This window comes from Nomascus leucogenys, chromosome 10, assembly GCF_006542625.1.
Source record: "Nomascus leucogenys isolate Asia chromosome 10, Asia_NLE_v1, whole genome shotgun sequence".
NCBI classification, from domain to species: Eukaryota; Metazoa; Chordata; class Mammalia; order Primates; family Hylobatidae; genus Nomascus; species Nomascus leucogenys.
This window is the reverse complement of record NC_044390.1, coordinates 58,271,998-58,296,477: the sequence shown is the minus strand read 5'-3', so window position 1 is coordinate 58,296,477 and position 24,480 is coordinate 58,271,998. Positions and strand designations below refer to the sequence as shown.

General features: G+C 55.9%; 1 protein-coding gene across 6 annotated transcripts; it reads right to left on the bottom strand.

Moving 5' to 3' along the window:
* Positions 1–2,186: 2,186 nt before the first annotated feature.
* Positions 2,187–17,954, bottom strand: HOOK2 (hook microtubule tethering protein 2). Of its 6 annotated transcripts, none has more exons than XM_030820716.1 (23): positions 17,770–17,954; positions 14,615–14,700; positions 14,472–14,544; positions 12,810–12,860; positions 12,596–12,728; positions 12,428–12,495; positions 12,004–12,066; positions 11,199–11,279; positions 10,961–11,121; positions 10,734–10,874; positions 9,679–9,880; positions 7,486–7,596; positions 7,289–7,376; positions 6,868–6,937; positions 5,273–5,410; positions 5,097–5,184; positions 4,999–5,004; positions 4,860–4,894; positions 4,171–4,253; positions 3,986–4,089; positions 2,853–2,963; positions 2,713–2,784; positions 2,187–2,615 (listed from the first exon to the last, which is right to left on the bottom strand). In XM_030820716.1, exons 4-23 carry the CDS (start codon positions 12,843–12,845, stop codon positions 2,466–2,468), a joined length of 1,941 nt encoding a protein of 646 aa, XP_030676576.1. In that variant the 5' UTR covers positions 12,846–12,860; positions 14,472–14,544; positions 14,615–14,700; positions 17,770–17,954; the 3' UTR covers positions 2,187–2,465. The 6 variants fall into 6 exon arrangements, with proteins under 6 accessions (XP_030676576.1, XP_030676575.1, XP_030676571.1 ...); XM_030820715.1 differs by having other exon boundaries at positions 14,438–14,544; positions 17,814–17,954; XM_030820711.1 differs by lacking the exon at positions 17,770–17,954 and adding an exon at positions 15,206–15,420.
* Positions 17,955–24,480: the final 6,526 nt, after the last annotated feature.

Sequence of the window (24,480 nt, the reverse complement as noted above, 5' to 3'; positions counted from 1 at the left end):
CACCACAACCTCCGCCTCCCAGGTTCAAGCGATTCTCGTGCCTCAGCCTCCCGAGTAGCTGGGATTACAGGCGTATGCCACCACATCCGGCTAATTTTGTATGTTTTTTTTTTTAGTAGAGACGGCGTTTCTCCATGTTGGTCAGGCTGGTCTCAAACTTCTGACCTCAGGTGATCCGCCCGTCTCAGCCTCCCAAAGTGCTGTGATTACAGGCGTGAGCCACCGCACCCGGCCGCATTTTTTTGTATTTTTAGTAGTGACAGGGTTTCACCGTGTTAGCCAGGATGGTCTTGATCTCCTGACCTCATGATCAGCCTGCCTCGGCCTCCCAAAGTGCTGTGATTACAGGTGTGATCCACCGCACCCGGCCTTCTGTTTTCCTTTGATTTTTTGAGACAGAGTCTCCCTCTATCGCCCAGGCTGGAGTGCAGTGGCACAATCTCGGCTCACTGCAACCTCCGCCTCCCTGGTTCATGCCATTCTCCTGCTTCAGCCTCCCGAGTAGCTGGGACTACAGGCACCTGCCACCACGCCCAGCTAACTTCTTTGTATTTTTAGTAGAGACGGGGTTTCACCATGTTAGCCAGGATGGTCTCGATCTCCTGACCTCGTGATCCGCCAGCCTTGGCCTTCTAAAGTGCTGGGATTATAGGCGTGAGCGTGAGCCACCGCGCCCAGCCTTCTGCTTTCTTATGCACTCCGCTCCAGCCACTCTGGTCCCCTTACTGTCCCTCTAGCACACCAAGCGAGGTGTCATCTCAGGGCCTTTGTGCAAACTGCTCTGCCTGGATCTTCCCCAAATACTAACATGGCCTCTCCCTCACCTCCTTCAGGTCTCTGCTTCAATAATGTCACTTCCTTGGTGAGGCCTCCTTTCTGGGCCTTTTTCTTTTTTCTTTCTTTTTTTTTTTTTTAGATGGGGTCTCACTCTTGTTGCCCAGGCTGCAGCGAGCTGTGATTGTTCCACAGTGGTGGCTCACTCTGGTAACTCTGGGCACCAAGGTGAGGGAGATAAAGTGGGCCAGGGTCTAGCCCACTGCTTTTAAGAAAAGCTTAGTGGCCGGGCGTGGTGGCTCACTCCTGTAACCCCAGCACTTTAGGAGGCTGAGGTGGGCGGATCATCTGAGGTCAGGAGTTCAAGAACACCCTGGCCAACATGGTGAAACCCCGTCTCTACTAACAATACAAAAATTAGGCCGGGCGCGGTGGCTCACGCTTGTAATCCCAGCACTTTGGGAGGCCGAGGCGGGCGGATCACGAGGTCAGGAGATCGAGACCGCGGTGAAACCTCGTCTCTACTAAAAAATACAAAAAAATTAGCCGGGCGTGGTGGCGGGCGCCTGTAGTCCCAGCTACTCGGAGAGGCTGAGGCAGGAGATATGGCTTGAACCCGGGAGGCGGAGCTTGCAGTGAGCCGAGATTGCGCCACTGCACTCCAGCCTGGGCGACAGAGCGAGACTCCGTCTCAAGAAAAAAAAAAAAAAAAAAAAAATACAAAAATTAGCCAGGCATGGTGGCATGCGCAACTGGTCCCAGCTACTCAGGAGGCTGAAGCAGGAAAATCGCTTGAACCCAGGAGGCAGAAGTTGCAGTGAGCCAAGATCGTGCCACTACACTCCAGCCTGGGCAACAGAGTGAGAGTCCATCTCAAAAAAAAAAAAAAAAAAAAAGAAAAGCAACAACAACCAAAAAACAAAACCACCACACATTCACAGACACACAAAGGTGATCCTCACCTACCTCTGGATGGTGCTATTGGTCACTCACACTTTAGTAAGAATGCAAGCCAAGCTTTTATTTCTTTTCTTTTTTTTTTTCTTTTTGAGATGGAGTCTTGCTCTGTTGCCCAGGCTGGAGTGCAATCGCATGATCTCAGCTCACTGCAACCTCTGTTTTCCGGGTTCAAGCGATTCTCCCACCTCAGCCTCCCAAGTAGCTGGGATTACAGGCATGTACCACCATGACCTGCTAATTTTTGTATTTTTAGTAGAGGAGGGGTTTCGCCATGTTGGCCAGGCTGGTCTCAAACTCCTGACCTCAGGTGATCCACCTGCCTCAGCTTCCCAAAGTGCTGGGATTACAGACATAAGCCACCGCACCTGGCCGCTAAGCTTTTCTTAAAAGCAATGGGCTAAGCCTCTGGCCCACTTTCTCTCCCTCACCTTGGTGCCCAGAGCACAGCCAGGGCAGATTGAAGGCCTTTATTTTTCTCAAATATAAAATCAGAGTCTCCCCAGGCAGCACATGAACTCCAGAGAGAGAATCAACGATAAGAATCACATTGCTAAAAAGGACAGGCCTATACCTCCCTCCCTCCCTCCCTCCCCACCAGTCTGGGAGAGGGAAGAGCAGAGATCACAGCCTCAAAGCTCTCGAGCAGCTGGCTGAAGCCCAATGCTGGGCGCCATGTGAGTTGGAGGAAGCCAGGGTGGGTGGAGCCCAGGCTGGCTTGATTGTGAGGTCTGTCAGTGCTTGTCATTGGGGCGAAGGTTCAGAGATGCCAGGCGTCCCAGGGGTCCACGGCGAGCATTGGTTGCCAGCCGCTGCTGTGCCAGGAATGACTGGGCATGGGCAGGCACCCGCTCTTCCCCAGCTCGCTGCTGCAAGGCCATGCCCTTCAGGAGGAGGTGTGGTTGGGGTCAGGTGAGCTCACAGGACCCCCCCCACCAATACTCTACCCATGCGATCTTAGAGCCCAGACCCCACACTTACCATATTATACCAGGCACTGATGAGCAGCTTTTCTTCCTGCTCCCGCTGACTTCGGCTTTTCTCAAAGTCCATCTGTCAAGGAGGCAAGTGTCAGGGGCCTAGATATGCTGGAGGCAGCGTAAAGGGACAAGGACACCCACCTCCAGGTGTCGGATGCGGACATCCCGTTCTCGGAGTTGTGTCCTCAGGGAATGGAGTTCTGGAGGTGCCCCCGCAGCTGGCCGCTGCTTAGGTTCCATGGACTGCATGACCTACAGGTTGAGAAAGTCATAACCAGGTGACTTTGGCCTTGAAACCCCCTGGGACATACTGCGGTGTGTGTATTCATTCATTCTTTCATTGATTATAGAGACAGAGTCCCCCTATGTTGCCCAGGATGGTCTTGAACTCCTGGCATTAAGCAATTCTCCTGCCTTAGCCTCCCAAAGTGTTGAGGTTACAAGCATGAGCCATTGTGCCCATCCATCCAGTACTTTATTTTTACTTTATTTTTATTTTTGTGATGGAGTCTGGCTCTGTTGCCCAACCTGGAGTGAAGTGGCACAATCTCAGCTCACTGCAACTGCTGCCTCCCAGGTTCAAGTGATTCTCCTGCCTCAGCCTCCCGAGTAGCTGGGATTACAGGTGCATGCTACCACTCCCGGCTAATTTTTCTATTTTTCATAGAGACGGGGTTTCGCCATGTTGGCCAGGCTGGTCTCGAACTCCTGACCTCAAGGGATCAGCTGCCTCAGCCTCCCAAAGTGCTGGGATTAGCGGCGTGAGCCACTGCGCCTGGCTGTGCGGTACTTTTTTTTTTTTTTTTTTGAGATGGACTCTTGCCCTGTCACCTAGGCTGGAGTGCAATGGCACAATCTCAGCTAACTGCAACCTCCGCCTCCAGAGTTCAAATTATTTTCCTGCCTCAGCCTCCTGAGTAGCTGGGATTACAGGTGCCCACCACCATGCCCAGCTAATTTTTGTATTTTTAGTAGAGATGGGGTTTCACCATGTTGGCCAGGCTGGTCTCGAACTCCTGACCTCATGTTCCGCCTGCCTTGACCTCCCAAAGTGCTGGGATTACAGGCGTGAGCCACGGCACCCGGCCAGCTGTGCAGTACTTTAATGTGACAATCAGTAGCAGTGGGGAATCATGCAGAAGTCTGTCATATGGTGGGGTATGACAGGTATGAGTTGGGGGCACAGATGTGCAAGTAGGAGGTTTGACTCAATAGGAGGCACAAAAAGGAAGAAGCCAGGGCAGGCAACTTGTGGGAACACCCAGTGTCCTCACCATGCGGGCCTTGTCTACGTAGCGGCGGTATCGCTCCTCCATGGCCCGCAAGTCCGCGTCCTTCTTCTGCAGGTTATGCTGCAGCTCCTCGATCCGCCGGGCTGCTGGCGGAAGAGGTGGCCCATCAGCTCCACGCTGCTGGGCTCTGGTATCTCCCCACCCTCTGGTCACTAGGTCTCACTTACTGCTGCTGTCAGTGGGTGGCTCCAGCTCCTCAATGTACTCCCGCTTCCTCTGCAACTCCAGATCTGCCTCATGAAGCTTCTGCCTGTGGGCCGGGGATGAGCAGCAGTGGGCTGACCTCCAAGCTGGCTTCTCTTTTGTCCCAGTGGTAGCCACAGACCTCCCCGCCAGCCAGAAATGCCCCTACATGGCCACAGAGCCCTCTCTGCCTGCCCCTCATGCCTGGGGGCTGTGTACCCTGGTCCCACCAGCTCCTCAGCTATCAGAGCCACAACCCTCCGCACCCTTAGCAGATATCCCCTGGAACAGCCCCCTGCTGTCCACTTCTTTCCATCCCAAAGCTCCCAAGTTGGTCCAGCCACCATCTTCCCTTGCTAGCTTCTACTCTCAACCACTCCATCCAGCAGCCAGGATCTTTCTAGAATACAAATCTCTTCAATAGCAGACAGGTAAAAGAAAAGAAAGAAGGCCAGGAGCGGTGGCTCATGCCTGTAATCACAGCACTTTGGGAGGCCAAAGCGGGTGGATCATCTGGGGTCAGGAGTCCGAGACCAGCCTGGCCAACATGGTGAAACCCCGTCTCTACTAAAAATATAAAAAATCAGCCAGGCATGGTGGCACACGCCTAAGAAACTCCCCACTAATGTCAAATCCATGCCCCCACCAGGAGTGCCCTCTTTCTGTGACTTACAAATGTTCCTCCAGCTTCCTTTTCAGCAAGATGGACTGGGAGAGAGAAGAGGCAAGGTGAGTGGGGGGTCCAGAGAGGCCCTAATTCTTCCTTCCCAGGGTGAGGGTAGGGGGTACCATCCTGGGCCCATGGTACTTACAATGGCCTGTATGGGGCATCGGGCAGCATGGGAGAGAGAGGAGGGTTACTTTGGGGCACAAGGGAGGGCCAGGCTGGGAGGTGGTGGGTGACACTCACGTCTTCGGTCTTGCCCCCCTGCTCCTGCAGTGCTTTCTGCAGGTCCTCCACCTGGGCCCGCAGCTCGGATATCTGCTGCTGGTTCAGCCTGCGAGGGTGGGGGGCCGCTTAGTGCCTGTGCCCACTTTTGGCCCCCTCTGTCCCTGCTCTGCGCAGGTAGGTCCCCAGGCGCTCACCGGTGCTGCGTCTCCAACCCGTGGCGCGCGCGGTTGGCCTCCTCCAGGTGGCGCTGCAGCTCCTCCTGCCGCTCCCGGTCGGCCGCCTCCTGCCGGCACAGCCGCTTGTTCTCCAGCTGAAGCCGCAGGAGCGTCTCCCTGCAGACCCGGGAGGAGAGAGCAGGGCCAGGATCGAGTCACCCCGCAGGCTCGCTGGGGCTTAGGGCGAGTGGAGCTAGGGGCGGGACAGAGCCCTGGGGAAGAGCCCAGCCAGACCATGGGGTTGGAGCACCGAGGACCTCCTAGGGGTTCAGGCTCCCGGCCCAGGGTTAAAGTGGACTGAGCTCTAAGCTGGGGTAGGGGGTGGGGCTAGGCAGGGGCGGAGCTACAAGTGTGGATTCGAACAGCTGGGATGAGACTGCTGGAAAGCGGGAAGCAGAAATGGGAAGAACTAGGATGGGACAGATTTTCGGGTTTTTATTTTTTTGTTTGGTTAGTTTTGGCTTTTTGTTTGTTTGTTTGAGATGGAGTCTCGGCCGGGCGCGGTGGCTCACGCTTGTAATCCCAGCACTTTGGGAGGCCGAGGCGGGCGGATCACGAGGTCAGGAGATCGAGACCACAGTGAAACCCCGTCTCTACTAAAAATACAAAAAAATTAGCCGGGCGTGGTGGCGGGCGCCTGTAGTCCCAGCTACTCGGAGAGGCTGAGGCAGGAGAATGGCGTGAACCCGGGAGGCGGAGCTTGCAGTGAGCCGAGATCGGGCCACTGCACTCCAGCCTGGGTGACAGCAAGACTCCGTCTCAAAAAAAAAAAAAAAAAAAAAAAGAGATGGAGTCTCACTCTGTCACCCAGGCTGGAATACAGTGGCACGATCTCGGCTCACTGCAGCCTCTGCCTCCCAGGTTCAAGCCATTCTCCTGCCTCAACCTCCCGAGTAGCTGGGACTACAGGCGCGTGCTACCACGCCCGGCTAATTTTTTTGTATTTTTAGTAGAGACAGGGTTTCACCGTGTTAGCCAGGATAGTCTCGATCTCCTGACCTTGTGATCCGCCCGCCTTGGCCTCCCAAAGTGCTGGGATTACAGGCGTGAGCCACCGCGCCCTGTCGTTTTTGGGATTTTTCAATCATTTTTATTTTGTAGAGAGGGCCACTATGTTGCCCAAGCTGCTCTCAAACTCCTGGGCTCAAGTGATCCTCCAGCTTCGGCCTTCCAAGTGCTGGGACTTCGAGGCGTGATCCACCGTGCCTGGCCTGGGGTGGGAGAGTTAATCCCGGCAGGGCACAGGGGACTGAAACTCACAAAGGCTACACCGACAGGGGTGGACGCTGGGGGAAAGGATCAAAGTCAGCGGGGCTAGGGCACAGGATTTTTGTACAGGAAGTGGAGCCAGGTGTTGGACATAATTTGTGTACTAAGGATAGACCCTTGAGAGGCAAAGTCATCTGGTAGGGCTGGACAGAGCCAAATCAAGAGTAAGTGGGCCTAGGAGCCCGGCTAGGACCTGGACTGAGACCAAGCAACCGGGGCTAGTAGAAGGTGGGAGGCGGGGCGGGGCTGAGGGCGGGCCTTGGCAGGCCTGGGTGGGGCCAGAGTTTTGAGTGACCCCAAGATACCTGAGCTCCGCAGGCAGGATCTCCGCGGCTAAGTTATCCACGGGTGGGGAGGTGGGATCCAGTGAGGAATCTGAAGAATGCGAGAAAAGTCTTCAGGTCTCTCCGCATTCCCTGTCCCCGCCCCTAGGGTCTTCTTCCCAAGGATCATCTTTTGGGGCTTCAAGTTCAGCCAACAGCCTGGCTTGACACAAGCTCCATCTCTGGCTTGATAGAGAACCGGGAGGGTTGGCCTCGCTTTTTAGCCTTTGCTCCACCCTGAGACCCTGAGCCTCTCTCTTCAATTTGACCATGTCACCTCTTTCTGGTCACCTCCAGCCTGGCCTAGCTCTGTCCCCAACCTAGACATGCACTGGGACACAACCTGTTCTGCCCAAACAGTACACCAGGACAGGTAAGACCCTGGGATGGGGCTTCATCTCACCGGCCTGGATCAACCCCCGCGGCTGCAGCTGGGCGCAGCGCAGCTCCTCATTGGCCTCCCGCAAGGAGTCCCGCTCCGCCAACAGCCGCTGCAGCGACAGGGTACAAGACACCCCACGGGTCAGGCTCGGCCTCCTGGGAAATGGGCTACCCCAGAATTGGCAGGGTGGGGCTTGGGCAGTGGGACCTCAGCCTCACCTCCTTCTCCTTTGTCACCGACTCATACTTTTCCTCCAGGTTGCGGCATTCAAATAGCCATTTCTCGGCCTTCATGGCCTCCTCCTGCCACTGGCCCTGCAGTTCCTGCACCTGAACACAGAGAGGGGAGGAATAAGGACTGCAGGGATGGGAACAGGGGCAGGGGCTGAGTACAAATGGTCCCCGATCCAGGATGGTTTGACTTTTTTTTTTTTTTTACTTTACTATGGTGCTTTCAGCTGTGTATGTTTTTTGCTTGGTTTTTTTAGAGACAGGGTCTTGCTCTGTTGCCCTGGCTGATCTCAAACTCCTGGCCTCAAGCAATCCTCCCATTTCAGCCTCCCAAAGCACTGGGATTACAGGTGTGAGCCATTGCACCCAGCCAACTGTGAATGTTAACAGTAAGAACCCATATAACCATTCTGTTTTTCAATTGCAATGAATTAGTCTTCAATAAATTGCACTATATAGTCAACGCTCTATTATAAAATATGCTTTATGGTAGATGATTTTGCCAAACTAGGCTAAGGTAAGTTTTCTGACCATGTTTAAGGTAGGCTAGGGTAAGCTGTGATGCTCGGTAGGTAAGGTATGTTCAATGGATTTTCTTTAAAAAAAAAAAAAAATATTTTTTAAAAACAGATGGGATCTTGCTATCTTGACCAGGCTGTTCTTGAACTGCTGGCCTCAAGCAATCTCCCATCTCAACCTCCCAAAGTGCTGGGATTATAGGCATGAGTCACCACGCCCAGCTCTATTTTTCTTTTTCTTTTTTTTAATATCTTTTACTTTTTTCTTTTGAGACAGAGTCTCCCTCTCTCAACCAGGCTGGAGTGCAGTGATGCGATCTTGGCTTACTGCAACTTCCACCTCCCAGGTTCAAGCGATTCTCGTGCCTCAGCTTTCTGGGTAGCTGGGATTACAGGCGCACGCCACCAGCCCAGCTAAGTTTTTTTTGTTTTTTTTTTTTTCGAGACGGAGTCTCGCTCTGTCGCCGAGGCTGGAGTGCAGTGGCACGATCTCGGCTCACTGCAAGCTCCGCCTCCCGGGTTCACACCATTCTCCTGCCTCAGCCTCCAGAGTAGCTGGGACTACAGGCGCCCACCACCACGCCTGGCTAATTTTTTGTATTTTTTAGTAGAGACGGGGTTTCACCGTGTTAGCCAGGATGGTCTCGATCTCCTGACCTCGTGATCCGCCCGCCTTGGCCTCCCAAAGTGCTGGGATTCCATGTGTGAGCCACCGCACCCAGCCTAATTTTTGTATTTTTAAGTAGAGACAGGGTTACGCTATGTTGGCCAGGATGGTCTCAAACTCCTGGCCTCAAGTGATGTGGGGTTACAGAAGGAGTTATGGGGTGCCCGCCTTGGCCTCCCAAAGCGCTGGGATTACAGGCGCGAGCCACCGCACCTGGCCTTTTCCTTTTGAGTCAGGGTCTCCCCCTGTCACCCAGGCTGGAATGCAGTGATGCAGCCACAGCTCACTACAACCTCGAAATCCTGGGCTCAAGTGATCCTCCCGGCTCAGCTTCCCAAAGCGCTGGGATACCAGGCCTGGCCTGTATGCATTTTAGGATATTTTCAATACAGAAGTCTTGTTACATGGGTAGGTAGCCCCAAGTAAATCAAGCAGCATGGTGAAGGCGCGGGCATCAAAGAATTTAGAGGAAAGGTACTTAAGGGAAGGGAAGTACCTTCCCTTTTTTTTTTTTTTTTTTTTTGAGACGGAGTCTTGCTCTGTGCCCCAGGCTGGAGTGCAGTGGCGCGATCTCGGCTCACTGCAAGCTCCGCCTCCCGGGTTCACGCCATTCTCCTGCCTCAGCCTCCCGAGTAGCTGGGACTACAGGCGCCCGCCAACACACCCGGCTAATTTTTTGTATTTTTAGTAGAGACGGGGTTTCACTGTGTTAGCCAGGATGGTCTCGATCTCCTGACCTCGTGATCCGCCCGCCTCGGCCTCCCAAAGTGCTGGGATTACAGGCTTGAGCCACCGCGCCCGGCCAGTACCTTCCCTTAAGTAAGGGAAGGCTTACTAACCCAGGCAGAAGAGCAGCCTGGGTGGAGGGAAGAGGCCCGGAGGGCGTGGCCTACGTACAAGTAAGGGAGGGGCTCAGGGGTGGGCGGAGGGCGGGCCAACGGTGAGGGACTCGCTGCCAGGGGCGGGGCCCAGGCCCTAACCCCGCCCCCGCCGCACCTGCTGCCGCTGCGCCTCCAGCTGGGCGCGCAGGGAGCCGGCTCGGCGCAGCTCATCCTCCAGCTGCCGCGTGCGCTCGGCGTGGCCGGCGTTGCGTTCCTCCAGCTGCCGCACCTGCCGCCGCAGCTCCCTCAGCTCGCCCAAGCGGCGTCGGCAACTGGTCAGCGTGGCCTCCAGCTGCCCAGCACGCTCCGAGGACTGCCTAGGGGAGTGGGAGGGAAGAGGGAGGACTGAGAGCTCTGATCAGGGGTCAGCTGGGATGTGGAGTGGCCCTTGGAGCAGAGGGTGTTGTTCAGCCTGAGGCTTTTGGGTTCAAGGTGAAGGGGTCATGAAAGTCGAGGGTCAGGGGTCAATCAGGGCCTGGAGCTGTTGAGAGTCGTTACAGCAATGGTTAGTTAGCCCAGGGTTTAATCAGGGATCCTTTGGGGTGGAATTGTGGGGACACAGTAGGTGGGGTTATAGGGGGAGTGATGGGGAGTCTAGAGAGGTCTGAGCATCTGCCAAGGACACCTTGGAGTCACTGGGGGAGCTGTGGGACAAGAGGACTATGGGGTCCTTAGAAGTGCAATTGGGGGGTGCACTAGTACTTTCGCATTACAGAGATGCTATAAGGGCCCAGCGGAGCCCTTTGTGGTTACAGAAGGCACAGTAGAGTCAAAAGGGGTTGCAAAGTAATTGCATTGTGGAGTCCTGGAAGGTACCATGGGATCCAGGAGCATTATGAAGCCCAAAATGTGCAGTGGGATCTGCAGAGCATTGTAGGGGAGGTTCTTGTGTTTTGGAGGGGCCACAGGGATGCTATGGGGTCTTGGAAGCATACTGTGGGATAAGGGGGGGGCAGTGTGGGGTCCAGGGGATATGGTGGAGTTCAGGATAGTGCAATGTGGCCTTGGGCGTTCTGTAGGGCTCAGGGTGGCACTGTGGAGTCCAGGGGGCATATTGGGGGTTCACTGGGCATATGGAAATTACAGAGCTGCTATGGCATCAGAGGGGAACTCTGGAAACAGGTTTACCCCCCGCCCCCCGTGATGGGGACCCAGGAACCCACCACTCACCGTAGCTCATCCATCTCATCCTTCAGGGCCTGTGCCTCCTGGGCCAGGCTTGTCAGCGCCTGGTTCCGGTGCTGCAGCTCCGCCACCTCCCTCTCCAGCTCGGCACAGCGCAGGCGCTCATCCTCCCTGCCACTCTCCAGCCTAGGGGTGTTGGGGAAAGAGCACATGAGGGGGCTGCCCTCCCCCGGTCCCCTGGCTTGCCTGGCCCAGTCCCCAGCTGACCACACCTGAAGTTCTCCTCCTGCAACTGCTCCAGCTGGGATTGCAGCAGCAGCAGCTTCTTGGCAGTGAGACCTGGGGTACCCTCGCCTTCAGGCCGGCCCACCCGCTCCCGCAGCGCTGCATTCTCTTGCGCCAGGCTCTGCTTCTCCTCTGACAGGAGCATCAGCTGCGGACAGGGCAGAAAGATGAGCTTGGGCTTGGAGAGGGGCTACTCAAGTGACCCTGCCCCACCTCGGGCCCTACCTGCCGCTCCAGATCCAGACAGCGCTGCTGTAATTCGTCCCCCTCCTCAGCCTCCTCACTTAGGAAATAGTACCTGCGGGACTGTGGAGATGAGGGGGAAGAGGAACTCAGGGATTCAGGAGAAGGACGGGGGGAGGGAGGCTGAGATCTCTAGAAGCTAAATGGAGGGGACCAAGAAATCCTCAGGATCGAAAAGAGGGCTGGCGCCGGGTGCGGTGGCTCACGCCTATAATCCCAGCACTTTGGGAGGCTGAGGCGGGTGGGTTACCTGAGATCAGGAGTTCCAGACCAGCCTGGCCAACGTGGCGAACCCCTTCTCTACTAAAAATACAAAAATTAGCCGGGTGTGGTGGCGCGTGACTGTAGTCCTGGCTACTCGAGAGGCTGAGGCAGGAGAATCGCTTGAACCCAGGAGGCGAAGGTTGCAGTGAGCCGAGATCGTGCCACTGCACTCCAGCCTGGGTGACACAGTGAGACTCCATCTCAAAAAAAAAAAAAAAAAAAAAAAAGAAAAGAAAAGAAAAGAAAAGAAAACAGGGCTGGGGTTGGAGACTGAAAGAAGAGCAATTCCAGAACACTGGAGACCTGGCACAGGAAGTGGCTAGCACCCTGGAAGATGGGCGTGGCTTACAGGCTTAAGGACAAGCCCCTCCCCTTTAGGCAGCCCTGAGCATCTGTTAGTGGGGTCTGGACCTTTTTAACAAGGTTAAGTCACAAGGTTAATCACAGCAAACTTATTCCCAACTCCAGGCCTTTGGATTTGCTGATCCCTGTGCCTGGAACACCTTTCCCCCAGATCTCTTACCTGGCTGTCAAAGTTGCCATATGTCTCTGGTGACAGGGAGTCAGGAATGTCTTTGGTCATGAGCTGGGGAGTGGGAAGGGGCATTGTAATGAACTGGATATCTGAGGGCAGCCTTCCAAGCATCTACTGTCCAACCTGACGAACCTCTCCATCCTCCCGTCAAGGCCAGTTCTGCCCAATAACTCCAGCCCAGAGGCTGCCCTCCTGCCTCCAGCACAGAGGGAAGCCAGATCCCTTGAGCCTGCTAGATTGCGACTTAGAGCTGGGAGGAGCTGGCAGACACATGAGACAGAGATGTCTGGCCAGCTGAGTTCCAGGCAGAGTCCAGACCTTACCAGGGCAGGGCCTGTGCCCACTTGCCTCTGCCCTAGAGACGTCCCCTCTCCTGACATTTTCCAATTGCACACTGAGTGCCCCCACCCACCTCCTGGATGGCTTCCATCACCACATGCTGAACGGATTCTTCCAGCGTCATGATTCTCTGGATGTGCTCTGGGGATCAAGGTGGGGGAGGCTGAGACCCAGGGGTGAGGTGGGGAGGAAGGAGGATTTCCTCAGGCCAGCCCCTGGGGACCCCCTAAGCTCCCCATACCTTGCTTTTTCTCGCAACTGATGGCACAGCCCAGCACCAGCTGAAGCAGCTTGCCGAGCTCTGCCGGGTCTGAGAACTCTCCAATGAGGCTCACATCTGGGAGGTGCTCTTCTGACACAGGATGCGCCAGGACCTGGGGAGAAGGGGGTGTCAGGGGCTCATGGGCCCACCCTTCTCCCAACTCAACCCCCTGAATCCCTTTACAGTTACTCACATCCTGGGAGTACTCTACTAGGCTCCGTAAGACCATCTTCAGATTGCTGACCTAGGGAGGAACAAGGAGCTGTGGACAAGTTCAGAGGCCTCCCACTCTGAATCTGTACGTCCCATCCTTTCTCCACCTCACTTCTCCTTCCCTGCTTATCTCATCCTATTCTGTCTGCATGCGCCTTCCTCTAGGGGTGACCTGTTTGGCTGTCTGCCCCTTTTGTCTGCCTGACCATCTTTGTTTCGTTTTGATTTTTAAGATTTTTTGCTTTAGTTTTTTAAGACGGTGTCTCACTCTGTCACCCAGGCTGGAGTGCAGTGGTGCAATCTTGGCTCACTGCAGCCTCGACCTCCTGGGGTCAAGCAATCCTCCTATCTCTGCCTCCCTAGTAGCTGGGACTACAGGCATATACCACCATAATTGACTACTTTTTTTTATTTGTAGAGAGGAGGTTTTGCTATGTAGCCAGGCTGGTCTCAAGCTCCTGAGCTCAAGCAATCCTCCCACCTCAGCCTCCAAAAGTGCTGGGATTACAGGCATGAGCCACTGTGCCCGGCCTGCCTGACCATCTTCCTTCATATGTCTCCAGAACCAAGTCACTCCTCATTACCTGCCCCATCATCCTTCAGCCCTACCCATCCATCCTTACCTCTCACCTGGATTAATGCACCAGCTGCCTCTCCTCTTACACTTTTGCTGCCTACATTTTATTTCTCTCCATGCAGCCATGGGGAGCTTTATAAAGCCCAAGCCAGGTTGCATCTTTGCTCTGCTAAAACCCTGCCTTGACTTTCCACAGCACTTAAAAATAGAATCCACACCCCCACCATGGCCTGCCAGGCCCCTGATGACCTCATCTCCTATAAATCTTGCCCTCTTGCTCTGTTCTGCCCTTTCTGCCATTCCTCCATCACACCAAGTGTATTCCCAAATCACGGCCTTTATATCTGCTATTCCCTATGCCTGGAACACTGTTCCCCCAAATTTCACTTGGAGATTAACCCATCTGATGTAATCAGCCACCCATGCCCTCATTGCTCTCTCTCAAAGCCCTGCTTTTTTGTTGTCTTCACAGAACTATTGGCATCAAAAGTTTTTTCTTTCTTTTTTTTTTCTTCTTCTTGAGGCAGAGTCTCACTCTGTTGCCAAGGCTGGAGTACAATGGCTCGATCTCGGCTCACTGCAACCTCCACCTCCCAGGTTCAAGTGATTCTCATGTCTCAGCCTCCCAAGTAACTGGGATTACAGGTGCGCACTACCACACCCAGCTAATTTTTGTATTTTTAGTAGAGACGGGGTTTCAACATGTTGGCCAGGCTGGTCTTGAACTCCTGGCCCCAAGTGATCCACCCACTTTTGCCTCTCAAAGTGTTGGGATTACAGGCATGAGCCACTGCGCCCAGCCTGGAAGTTAATTTTTATGGTTGTGTATGTGTTGCTTGTCACTAGAATGATGGATGTGTGGGGCAGGTTTTTGTCTGTGTTATTCCTTGCTGAATGCCCAGGCCTGGCACAGGGTGAGTACTCTATAGATGAATAGATGAACAAATGGTTGATCACCAGACATCTGTCCCTCTTCCTGCCCATCACCCAGGACATGTGCCTAGCTGGCCCGTCCCTGGTCATCTCTTCACCAGTCTGTCCTCTAATCAGGAGTCCACTTGTCACCTTCAGCTTCCAGTTCGGACCCGGATCTTCCGAGATGCCCTGGAGCCATGCCTCGTTGAACCAGGAGGGGTCTCTGGGGGCGAGAAGGTGGGATGAGCAGGCTGGGGGGCACTTTTGGGATCCTCCCCCTCAGCTCCACTCACATCTGGTTCAGCACATAGGCTACGGCAAGGCCGCTGCTCAGGTCCTGAGGGCTGGCACAGGGAGACGGAACGTGGAACGTCTGTAACTGAGGGGTAAAGGAAAGGACAACGGAGAGAGTTAGGGCCTGGGAGCGCCGAACCACTGCCTTTTGCAGACTTTTCCTGTCAGCGAACCTCACATGGTGGGGCGGGCGCTGCTCCGCCACAGCAGCTCTGCGAGACTGGCTTCTGCTCACCTGAGACCGGAGGGGGCGTGGCCTCACTTCACCTCTGCCCAACAAACCCTGCGCGTCCAGGCCAGGGCGGTATCGCGAGTCACCTGGGCCCCACAGGCACCACGTGACCAGGCCAATTCACCTGTGTCCTCGCCCCACGTGAACCAACCACAGAGGGGCGGGGCCTCACCTGTCCTTTCCACGCAGACTTGCCACGTGACAGGGGCGGGTGCTCGGGCCAGAGTCCATCGGTCCAGCAAGCCGACGACCCTGCACCTCCTAACCCCAGCACCAAGAGACTGACCGAACCAGGACCAGGGATCCCGGGCAAGAGGAGCGGGCGCTCACCTTCCCCTCGTCCCGCCCCACGACCTACCCAGGTGAGCAGAGACCCGCATAGCTCGGCTTTGTCCACGCTCATGGCTACCGATCGGATTCAATCCAGGCTACGGAGCCCCGGCGCCGCAGCCGCCTCCGGGTCCACCACCAGCGAGCGCCCGCAGCCCCGACCTCCCGCTCGGCCTAGAGCGCCGCCCCGCCCCGCCCCCTAGGCGCAGGCCCCGCCCCGCCCCCAAGCCCAGGCTCCGCCTCGGTAACGTAATCTCCTCCCCACGCCCGCTCTTGCCTCCAGCCCCGCCATCTTGGATCCGGGCACTGTTCGGGCGCCCGCCCTGCCGCTAGGGGTCAGCCTGGCCCAGCCTTGTGCATACGAGGGTGGTACCACCTCCCCTCCTCGCCCTGGCCCTTTTTGGGGTGGGAGGTCCTCAAGATCCTTTTGAGACGGAGGTGCTCCACCCTGTTACACAAGCGCATTCACGTCTTTTCCCTGCAACTTAAGTAAATTCTTGTGTCTAACCACTTATGATCGGAGCCTTTGTGCGGGGAGTGGCGAGCCCTGGCACTTTCTATGGACTGGGAGAGGGGATGCTAAAGGGGTTTTCCCGCCGGACGCGGTGGCTCTCGACTGTAATCTCAGTATTTTGGGAGGCCTAGGAGGGAGAATTAGTTTGGCCAGAAGTTGGAGACCAGCCTCTCTTCAAAAAATTTAAAAATTAGCCAGGTAGCGGTGGCTCACGCCTGTAATCCCAGCACTTTGGGAGGCCGAGGCGGGCAGATCACGAGGTCAGGTGTTGGAGGCCAGCCTGGCCAACATGGTGAAACCCCATCTCTACTAAAAATACTAAAAATTAGCTGGGCGTGGTGGCGCACGCCTGTAATCTCAGCTACTCGGGAGGCTGAGGCAGGAGAATCGCTTGAACCCTGGAGGCGGAGGTTGCAGTCAGCCGAGATCGTACCACTGCACTCCAGTGGGGCGACAGTGCAAGACCCCTTCTCAAAAAAAAAAAAAATTAGCCAGGCATGTTGGCGTGTTTCTGTGGTCCTAGCTCTACAGAGGCAGAGGTGGGAGGATGGCTTGAGCCCAGGAGGTCGAGACTGCAGTGAGCCATGATAGGGCCACTGCACTCCAGTCTGGGTGACAGAGCAAGACCCTGTCTCAAAAAAATAATAAAAATTTAAAAATAGGGCCGGGCGCGGTGGCTCAAGCCTGTAATCCCAGCACTTTGGGAGGCCGAGGCAGGCGGATCACGAGGTCAGGAGATCGAGACCATCCTAGCTAACACGGTGAAACCCCTTCTCTACTAAAAATACAAAAAATGAGCCGGGCATGGTGGCACGCGTCTGTAGTCCCAGCTACTCGGGAGGTTGAGGCAGGAGAATAGCTTGAACCCGAGAGGCAGAGGTTGCAGTGAGCCGAGATTGTGCCACTGCACTCCAGTCTGGGAGACAGAGCGAGACTCTGTCTCAAAAAAAAATTAAAAAAAAAAATAAATAAATAAATAAAGGCCCGGCGCGATGGTTTACATCTGTAATCCCAGCACTTTGGGAGGTCGAGGACTGCTTGAACCCAGGAGTTCGAGAACAGCCCTGGCAACACAGCGAGACTCCGTCTCTACAAAAATAAAATAAAAAATAAAAGTAGCTGGGCGTGGTGGCACGCGCCTATTCCCAGCTACTCCAGAGGCTGAGGTGGGAGGATCGCTTGAGTCCGGGAGGTCAACGCTGCAGTGAGCCGTGGTGGCGCCACTCTACTCCAGCCTGGACGTCAGGGGGAAGACCCTGTCTCAAGAAATAAACAAATGAAGGGATCCTCCCCGAATTATTGACCCCAGGAGTAGATAAGGGGACACGGGTATGGTCCTAGGTCGAGGAAGGGTCAGTTAGACACATGTCCTGGCTGATGGATAGGCACCCTTGCCCAGCCTGGATCCGTCTTCCACGACATTCCCCCCTCGCCTTCCCCTCCCCAGATGTGCGCCCGGCATCCCCCCACCTCAGAACCCAGGATTTGGCTGAAGCTGCCGCGTCGCCCGGGCCCACCAGGGGGCGCGGAGACCGCAGAACGCGGCCTAGGGGGAAGACTGTGCGCCCGCCCTGAGACCCCCGCTGGGGCGGTGGAGGGGGCTCAATGGAAAGTGATGGGAATTATAGTTAACAATAAAATTGCAGTCACCATGTATGGAGTGCTCACTGTATGCAGTCCTGCGCTAAGCGATTTAAATACATAGACTATTGAATCCTCCCCATGTCTCTAGATGGCAAGTGCTGTTTTAATTCCCTGCTTTGCCGGCGAGAAAACAGAGGTTCCGAGTGGACCGGGTTTTGAGGGGAAGGGTGAAGCCCAGGCTCGCGCCCTATGACCCCAGGGTCCCTCGGCAACCCCTCCCCCGTAGACGGGCGGGGTAATGTGCACTAATTAGAGATTATTAGCTGTACCCAGAGGGAGGGGCGGGCTCTGCATTGGGGGCGGGCCCAGATCGGAGGGGAGGGGCGCTGCTCCCACCCACCCAGAAGATCCTGGCGCCAGAGACCTTGCCCCGGAGCAGGGTGGGCAAAGTGACAGCTGCTCCCCGCGCGCATCGCACGAACGCAGTCACTCACCCCCAGACACCCGATTACAGCCACTCATGCGCAGCCGTACGCACCCGGGGGCCTCGGATGCTCGTCCATATCCCCACAACCTCCTCCCGCGTGGTTTTCCAGACTCCAGCCCCTGGGAGCGGGTGGAGAGGATAGTGGGGGAAGGGGACAAGAGCCGGCAGCGCTGGCTTCCGGACTGGGCTGTCTTCCGGCGGTCGTGGGAACAGCTGCCGTTGGCTCCCCCACCTCGCATTCACCAGAGGAGAGGGTGCTGCCAATACAGGGAAACAGGGCCACCCCGTTCCCAGGTAGCAATGGGAGGTGAGCCAGGAACCACAGCTGTTACAAGCATGGGTGGCTGGACAGGCTGAAATCACCACATTAGGGCGGGGGTCGCAGGGATTTCGATGTTTAGGGGAAATCTGGAAATCCAAATATTTAGGCAAATTGACTTAAATTGTGCTAATGTTGGTGGGCTGTTGCGGGCGTCCCAGATGTTCGGGGAGGCAGGAGTCCCCAGACTTAAGGAAAAGTCTGGGTGTGCTCAATTTGGGGGAGGAGCATAACCCTCCATTTTGCAGCGGCAGGGAGTCCCACATTTGGGGAAAAGCAGTGAGCTTCTATGTCGGCAGGGAAGACAGCAGCAATCTCTGTTTTGAAACACAGGGAGCCCCGCTTTGCGGAGATCAAGGCACCTTTAATTCAGCAAGAGGGGCTGAAAAACCTTTCACATTTTGGAAGAAGGATCCAAACCCCTGTTTTAGGTAAAGAGAGCCCCCAACGTTTTGGGGGATGGTCTGAAGGCCGCCATTTGTAGGGACACAGAGCCCTGGTGTGCAGGTCTGGGCCAGCAGCCCCCAGCTGGATTGGGGAGCCCACCCCCCCTACTGGTTTCCAGGAACAGCTGGGCCCAGCCTGGGTTGTACTGCTGGGAAGCGGCTGACTCAACCCCTCCCTGTGGCCACAGCTGGACCCCGGCCTGCCCCCTCCAGCGTTCACATCTGGGCAGGGACCCAGTCTTCATCAGGGCTGGGAAGGGGACCCTCAGTCCCACAACTGGAGAACAGTGCCCCTCTGCCACTCCCCTGGCTGACCACAGCCACTGGATGGACTCCATGCATCATTACCATGGAGGACTCTGGCAGGCCCCCTACAGCCCAGATACTGACATCCTGCCAGGAACTCCTAGCCAGTCCCCCCTCCCTGTGTCTGTGTGTGTCTGAGTCCATGTGAAATGTGCTAGGCTTTTTTTTTTTTTTTTTTTTTTGAGAAAGGGTTTTGCTATGTTGCCCAGGATGGTCTCGATCTCCTGACTTCAAGTAATCCTCCTGCCTCTGCCTCCTAAAGAGCTGGGATTTCAGGCGTGAGCCACCGCGCCTGGCCAAATGTGCTGGTCTTTGTAGGTGTGAGATGGATGATCTGTGACTGTGTGTACACGGGCATGTGTCCTGCATCCATTGTGTCATAAGGCCTTGGAGTTTGTGCAACAGGCTGTGGCCTGATTTGATGGGGGGGAGGGTTGCTTTCAGGGACTGGGGGAGGGGAAATTTGTAACATCCTTGTCTGTAACATCCAGGTTGGGGCCGGGCTTGGTGGCTCACGCCAGTAATCCCAGCACTTTGGGAGGTCAAGGCAGGCAGATCACTTGAGGTCAGGAGTTCAAGACCAGCCTGGCCAACACAGTGAAACCCTGTCTCTACTAATAATACAATAATCAGCCAGGCGTGGTGGTGAACGCCTGTAATCCCAGCTACTCGGGAGGTTGAGGCAACAGAATTGCTTGAACCTGGGAGGCGGGGGTTGCGGTGAGCCGAGAACGCACCATTACACTCTAGCCTAGGTAACAAAGCAAGACTCCATCTCAAAAACAACAACAACCAAAAAAACCCATCCAGATTTTAGGGTGACTAGGGAACCTCTAGTGTGTGCCCCTGTGTATCTCTGTATGGTCCAGGCAGAGTTTGGGTGGGGCTCTCTCACTCCAATTGCATCTTCATGTGTGTCTGTGTTTACTATATACGTCTATATGGGACCTCACTTTGGGTCTATATCTGTGTCATTCTTTTTTTTCTTTTTCTTTTTTTGAGACGGAGTCTTGCTCTGTCGCCCAGGCTGGAGTGCAGTGGTGCAATCTCGGGTCACTGCAAGCTCCACCTCCCAGGTTCACGCCATTCTCCTGTCTCAGCCTCCCCAGTAGCTGGGACTACAGGCGCCCGCCACCACGCCCAGCTAATTTTTTGTATTTTTACTAGAGACGGGGTTTCACCGTCTCGATCTCCTGACCTCGTGATCCACCCGCCTCGGCCTCCCAAAGTGCTGGGATTACAGGCGTGAGCCACCGCGCCTGGCCGTCCACTTGACATTCTGAGTGTCCCTGTACGTGGCCTTGTCTCTGTGACTGTATCCCATTTCGTGCCCCCTATTTGTGATAACAGGGTTCACATGATGGCATGACTATCCTGTGTGTCTGTATGTATCTGTGTGCCACCACAATCTCCATGGAAGAAGTGTGGCTGTGTGACAAACCAAGCCCTGGTGTCCAAGACTGTGTCCCTCTCTGTTCCTGTTTTTTTTTGAGACGGGGTCTCCTCTGTTGCCCAGGCGCTGGAGTGCAGTGGCACAATCACTGCTCAGTGCAGCCTTGAATTCCTGGCCTCAAGTGATCCTCTTACCTCAACCCCCACCTACCTGGGACTATAGACACGACTATAGGCATGCACCACCATGCCCAGCTCATTAAGAAAAAATATTTTTGTAGAGACAGGGGTCTTGCTATGTTGCCCAGGCTGGTCTTGAACTCCTGGCCTCAAGCGATCCTCTGGCCTTGGCCTCTCAAAATTCTGAGATTACAGGCCTGAGCCACTGCGCCCGTCCTATTTTGCTGGATGGGGTTGCTTTATCAGGATGTATCTGCCACCTACCTGTGTATGAATATGGCTCTGTTTGCGTCCCTATCACAAACGCTATGTGACTGACGTGCCTGCGTGATTGTCTGCGTCTCCATCCACGTGTGTCCGTGTTCGCTGCGAGGCCGGCCGGACTAGAATGGGTTGGTGCCAAGATGTGGCAGGTGTATCCTGCGTCCGTGTGACACTGTGGGTCGGGGAGTTTGTTTGTGACCTTGTGTGTAGGGGGCGGGAAGTGGGAGTCAAAGTCACAGACGACAGCAGGCTGCGCGGACGCAGTGATGTGCGCAGGGGGCCTCCCGCCCCGCCGTTCTCCTCCAGGAGGCGCCCTCCCCGCCTTGCGGGGGCGTGTGCGTCGTGCGTGACGTGAGACACGACGGGGGTCGCTGCGTGCGTGGAACCCGACGCGGTCGTGCGTGCAAGCGCGGGGGGAGGGGGAAGGGCGGGAGCTCTGCACTGGCTGCGTGCGCGCGTGCGTGGGCGGTGGCGGGGGCTGGGCGAGCGGAGGCGCGCAGGGCAGGACCAACCCCGCCCCGGCCGGGACCTTGGGGCGCCGGTGAAACCCGGGAGGGGGCCACCGTTAACCCCTTCCTGCCCGATCCGAAACTTGTGGCCCCTCGGAGCGCCCGGGGGCTTCCCCAGCGCCCGACGGGAGGGCAGTCCCTGTTGGGGGAGGGACCTTTCCCATGGAGCTGAGACCCCCCAGTTGCCATGGGAACCAGAGCTTCCCGCGCAGCCAGGCGCGTGTTTCCTTTCCCCGCCCAGCCATCCTGCTTTTCCTCCAGCTGCCTAGTCTACTGACAATGCGCTTCCCGCTCGTGATCCCAGGAGAAGGGGGCTGGGGTCAGCATGGCCCGGGCGTCCGTGACTCAGGCCAGCCCGGGGGTCCCCTGGCCGCAGCTGGCCTCGCTCCCGCTTCTCCGCCCCCGTGACTCACCCCTCCCGGCTTTCCCCGCGTGTGACTCAGGCCCCTGGGGAGGGGGCTGCGGAGTCTGGGACCCCTACAGACAGTGGGGCCGAGAACCAAGTTCTGGGGACTTCGCTCTCCGCGGGGAAGGCCTCCCCCACCAGCGAGCAACCGAGGGCCAGCGACTCCCCTTAGCAGGCCAGAGGCGCCCCCCCTCACCCCGCCTCTGAAACGGTAGACCCCCCCCACCCCCACCCCTGCAAACCTCCGGGAACCCAGCCTCCAACCCCTCCTCCCAGCCCACAGGAAGTTTTGGCAGAGCCCGTCGCGGCGATGAAACGGTTAAAGCCGTTTTCTTATTCATTTCATCCAGGGGCCCATTTTGACTCAGAGCAAGCCGGCGCCCCCTCGCCCCCTTGAGCCTGGCCTCCTGGGGGCCTGGGTGCATACTCCACCCCACATGTACCATTTTTAGAGAGGGGAGGATGGCGCTTGGTGAGCTGGCTGGGGGTCTTGCGTAGCATGTAGAGCTGGGTTCAAATCCTGTCTCTGCCCTCATTGCTGCCTGGACCTCAGTTTCCCCATCTGAAAATGAGGGACCATTATGTCCAGCTTGTTGGGTTGTTGTGGGGATTAGGTGAATAATAGATGGGACACTCTGCATCCAGGGTTGAACACGGGAGCCAGGAGAGGGCTCCTCCTGTTTCTCAGGCCTGGGTGTCAGGGTGCCCAGCAGAAGCGAGTCCTTGCCAGGCAGGCCATGCCCCACCCAGGCACTCTAAGGCCATGGGGTTCATCTTGTCCACCCCCTGCCCAAGGCAGGCACCCAGGAAGTGAGAGGCGGGGCAGGAATGAGGCACAACCTGTTGAGCTCGTCACCTCCCCGCCCCCCACCCTCATTCCAGTGCCCTGACAGGGCCCCCCCACGCTGCAGCCCCACCCCCGCCGCCCTGGACGCCTGGGTCCTGACCCGAGGGTGGCCCAGGGAGGGGACGTCAGATGGAGACTGTGTCTCGGGAACATCCTGTGGACTGCTGGCTGGACAGACGGAGGAAGGTCAGCCCCTCCCGGGGCAGGGCAGACATCGACTGGGGGCAGAGTAAACATGGCCCAGGGTGACCAGACAGGGGGCGGGTGGGGGGCTGTAGGAATGTACACACACACAGTCACCCCGAGAGAGCCAGTCCAGACACACAAACCCCTGTCACCTTGGCCACAGAGAGACTGCCAGCCAGAGACACACAGACAGGGTCAGACATACAGCTGGGCAAGATGATCCAGCAATGACTGTCACACACAGACACAGTGACAGACCAGACCCTCAAGCAAGAGACACACACCGTCAAACACATGAACGCATCCACAGGTCAAAAATATGCAGGCAGGCCGTGTGCTGCGGGGATAAATCAACCCAGCACATAAGCGTGATAGACACAAACACACAGGGACTGACATTCAGGTGAGAGGCACACAGCAAGGCAGACACAATGGCATGTGACACACATGGAGACAAACACAACAGGCTAGAAACATAGGGGCAAGACAGACACAGAGTGAACTATATGTGAGACAAGCAGGCAACATGTGCATGCTTTTAGGAGAGACAGTCACCTTCAGCACCAGCACCCCGAGAGCCACACGAGAGATGCAGACGCAGGCATGCACTATCAGATCCTGACACGCAAGAGAAGGCAACACACACACACACACACACAGACACACACACACCAGATCCCCAACTCAAAAGATAGAGACAAGACAAGAAAGACAAACCTAGGGACAGAGATGATGTGTTCACAGTATGGCAGACAGTCCCTGGCACCCTGGCCCACCACTGTTGCACACATATCAGAGATGCTCCCAGGGACACCAAGCCGAAGCCTTAGAGGTACACACCATCTCACCAGGAACACACACATGTGGGACCTGGCAACAGATTGGGTAGATCTGGGCAGACAGACTGACACATTCACAGACATGGTCTGGCCAGACAGTCACACCCAATGCAGAGAGGCACAGACAGGCCACAGTGGGACATTCATAAACACATCGGCACAGAGAGACCCTGACAAAACCTGTTTGCACACAAACACATGCACACATACAAACGGAGATCAGTAACAGACAACATACAGATCAGCCACAGAACACACACATGGAAACAAGCCACAGACCTCACACACAGACCACACACACACACCAACCAAACACAAACCAGCCACAGACCTCTTTTTCACACATACACACACACAACAGATCATATACACACATACATACAGACCAGCCACAGATCTGTTTTTCACACACACACACACACACACTCACACGCACATTACAGATCGTATACACACAGACCAGGTACAGACCTCTTTTTCACATACACACACCAGTTACAGGTCATATACACACATATATACAGACCAGCCACAGACCTCTTTTACACACACACACACACAACAGATCGTATACACACATACAGACCAGCCACAGACCACACACACACACACACACACACACACACACACGCACCGACACAGGTTAGACATATGAACTTTGAAACAACCTACATGTACATACATCTAGGCCACGTGCAACCCATCCCATAGAGCTCACACACACACAGAGCAGAACAGAACTCTACACAGATAGGCCCTACATAGCCCTTTGCATCCAGGGCTGGGCACAGAAGTGGGCAGAGGGCTACTCTTGTCTCTCAGGCCTGGGTGTCAGGGTTGGACCAGCACACACTCTCACACGCACCCTATAGGCCAGCCACACGCTTGCCCCCCGAACCTTGCCAAGGTTCTGTGGGGGCACTGGACACCCCAGTCTGTCTCTGCCCCACAGAGATCCTGGCACTTCCTCTCTCCAAACATCACCCCCACTTCCCTCCCTCTTTCCTTTTGCCACTTCCCCTAG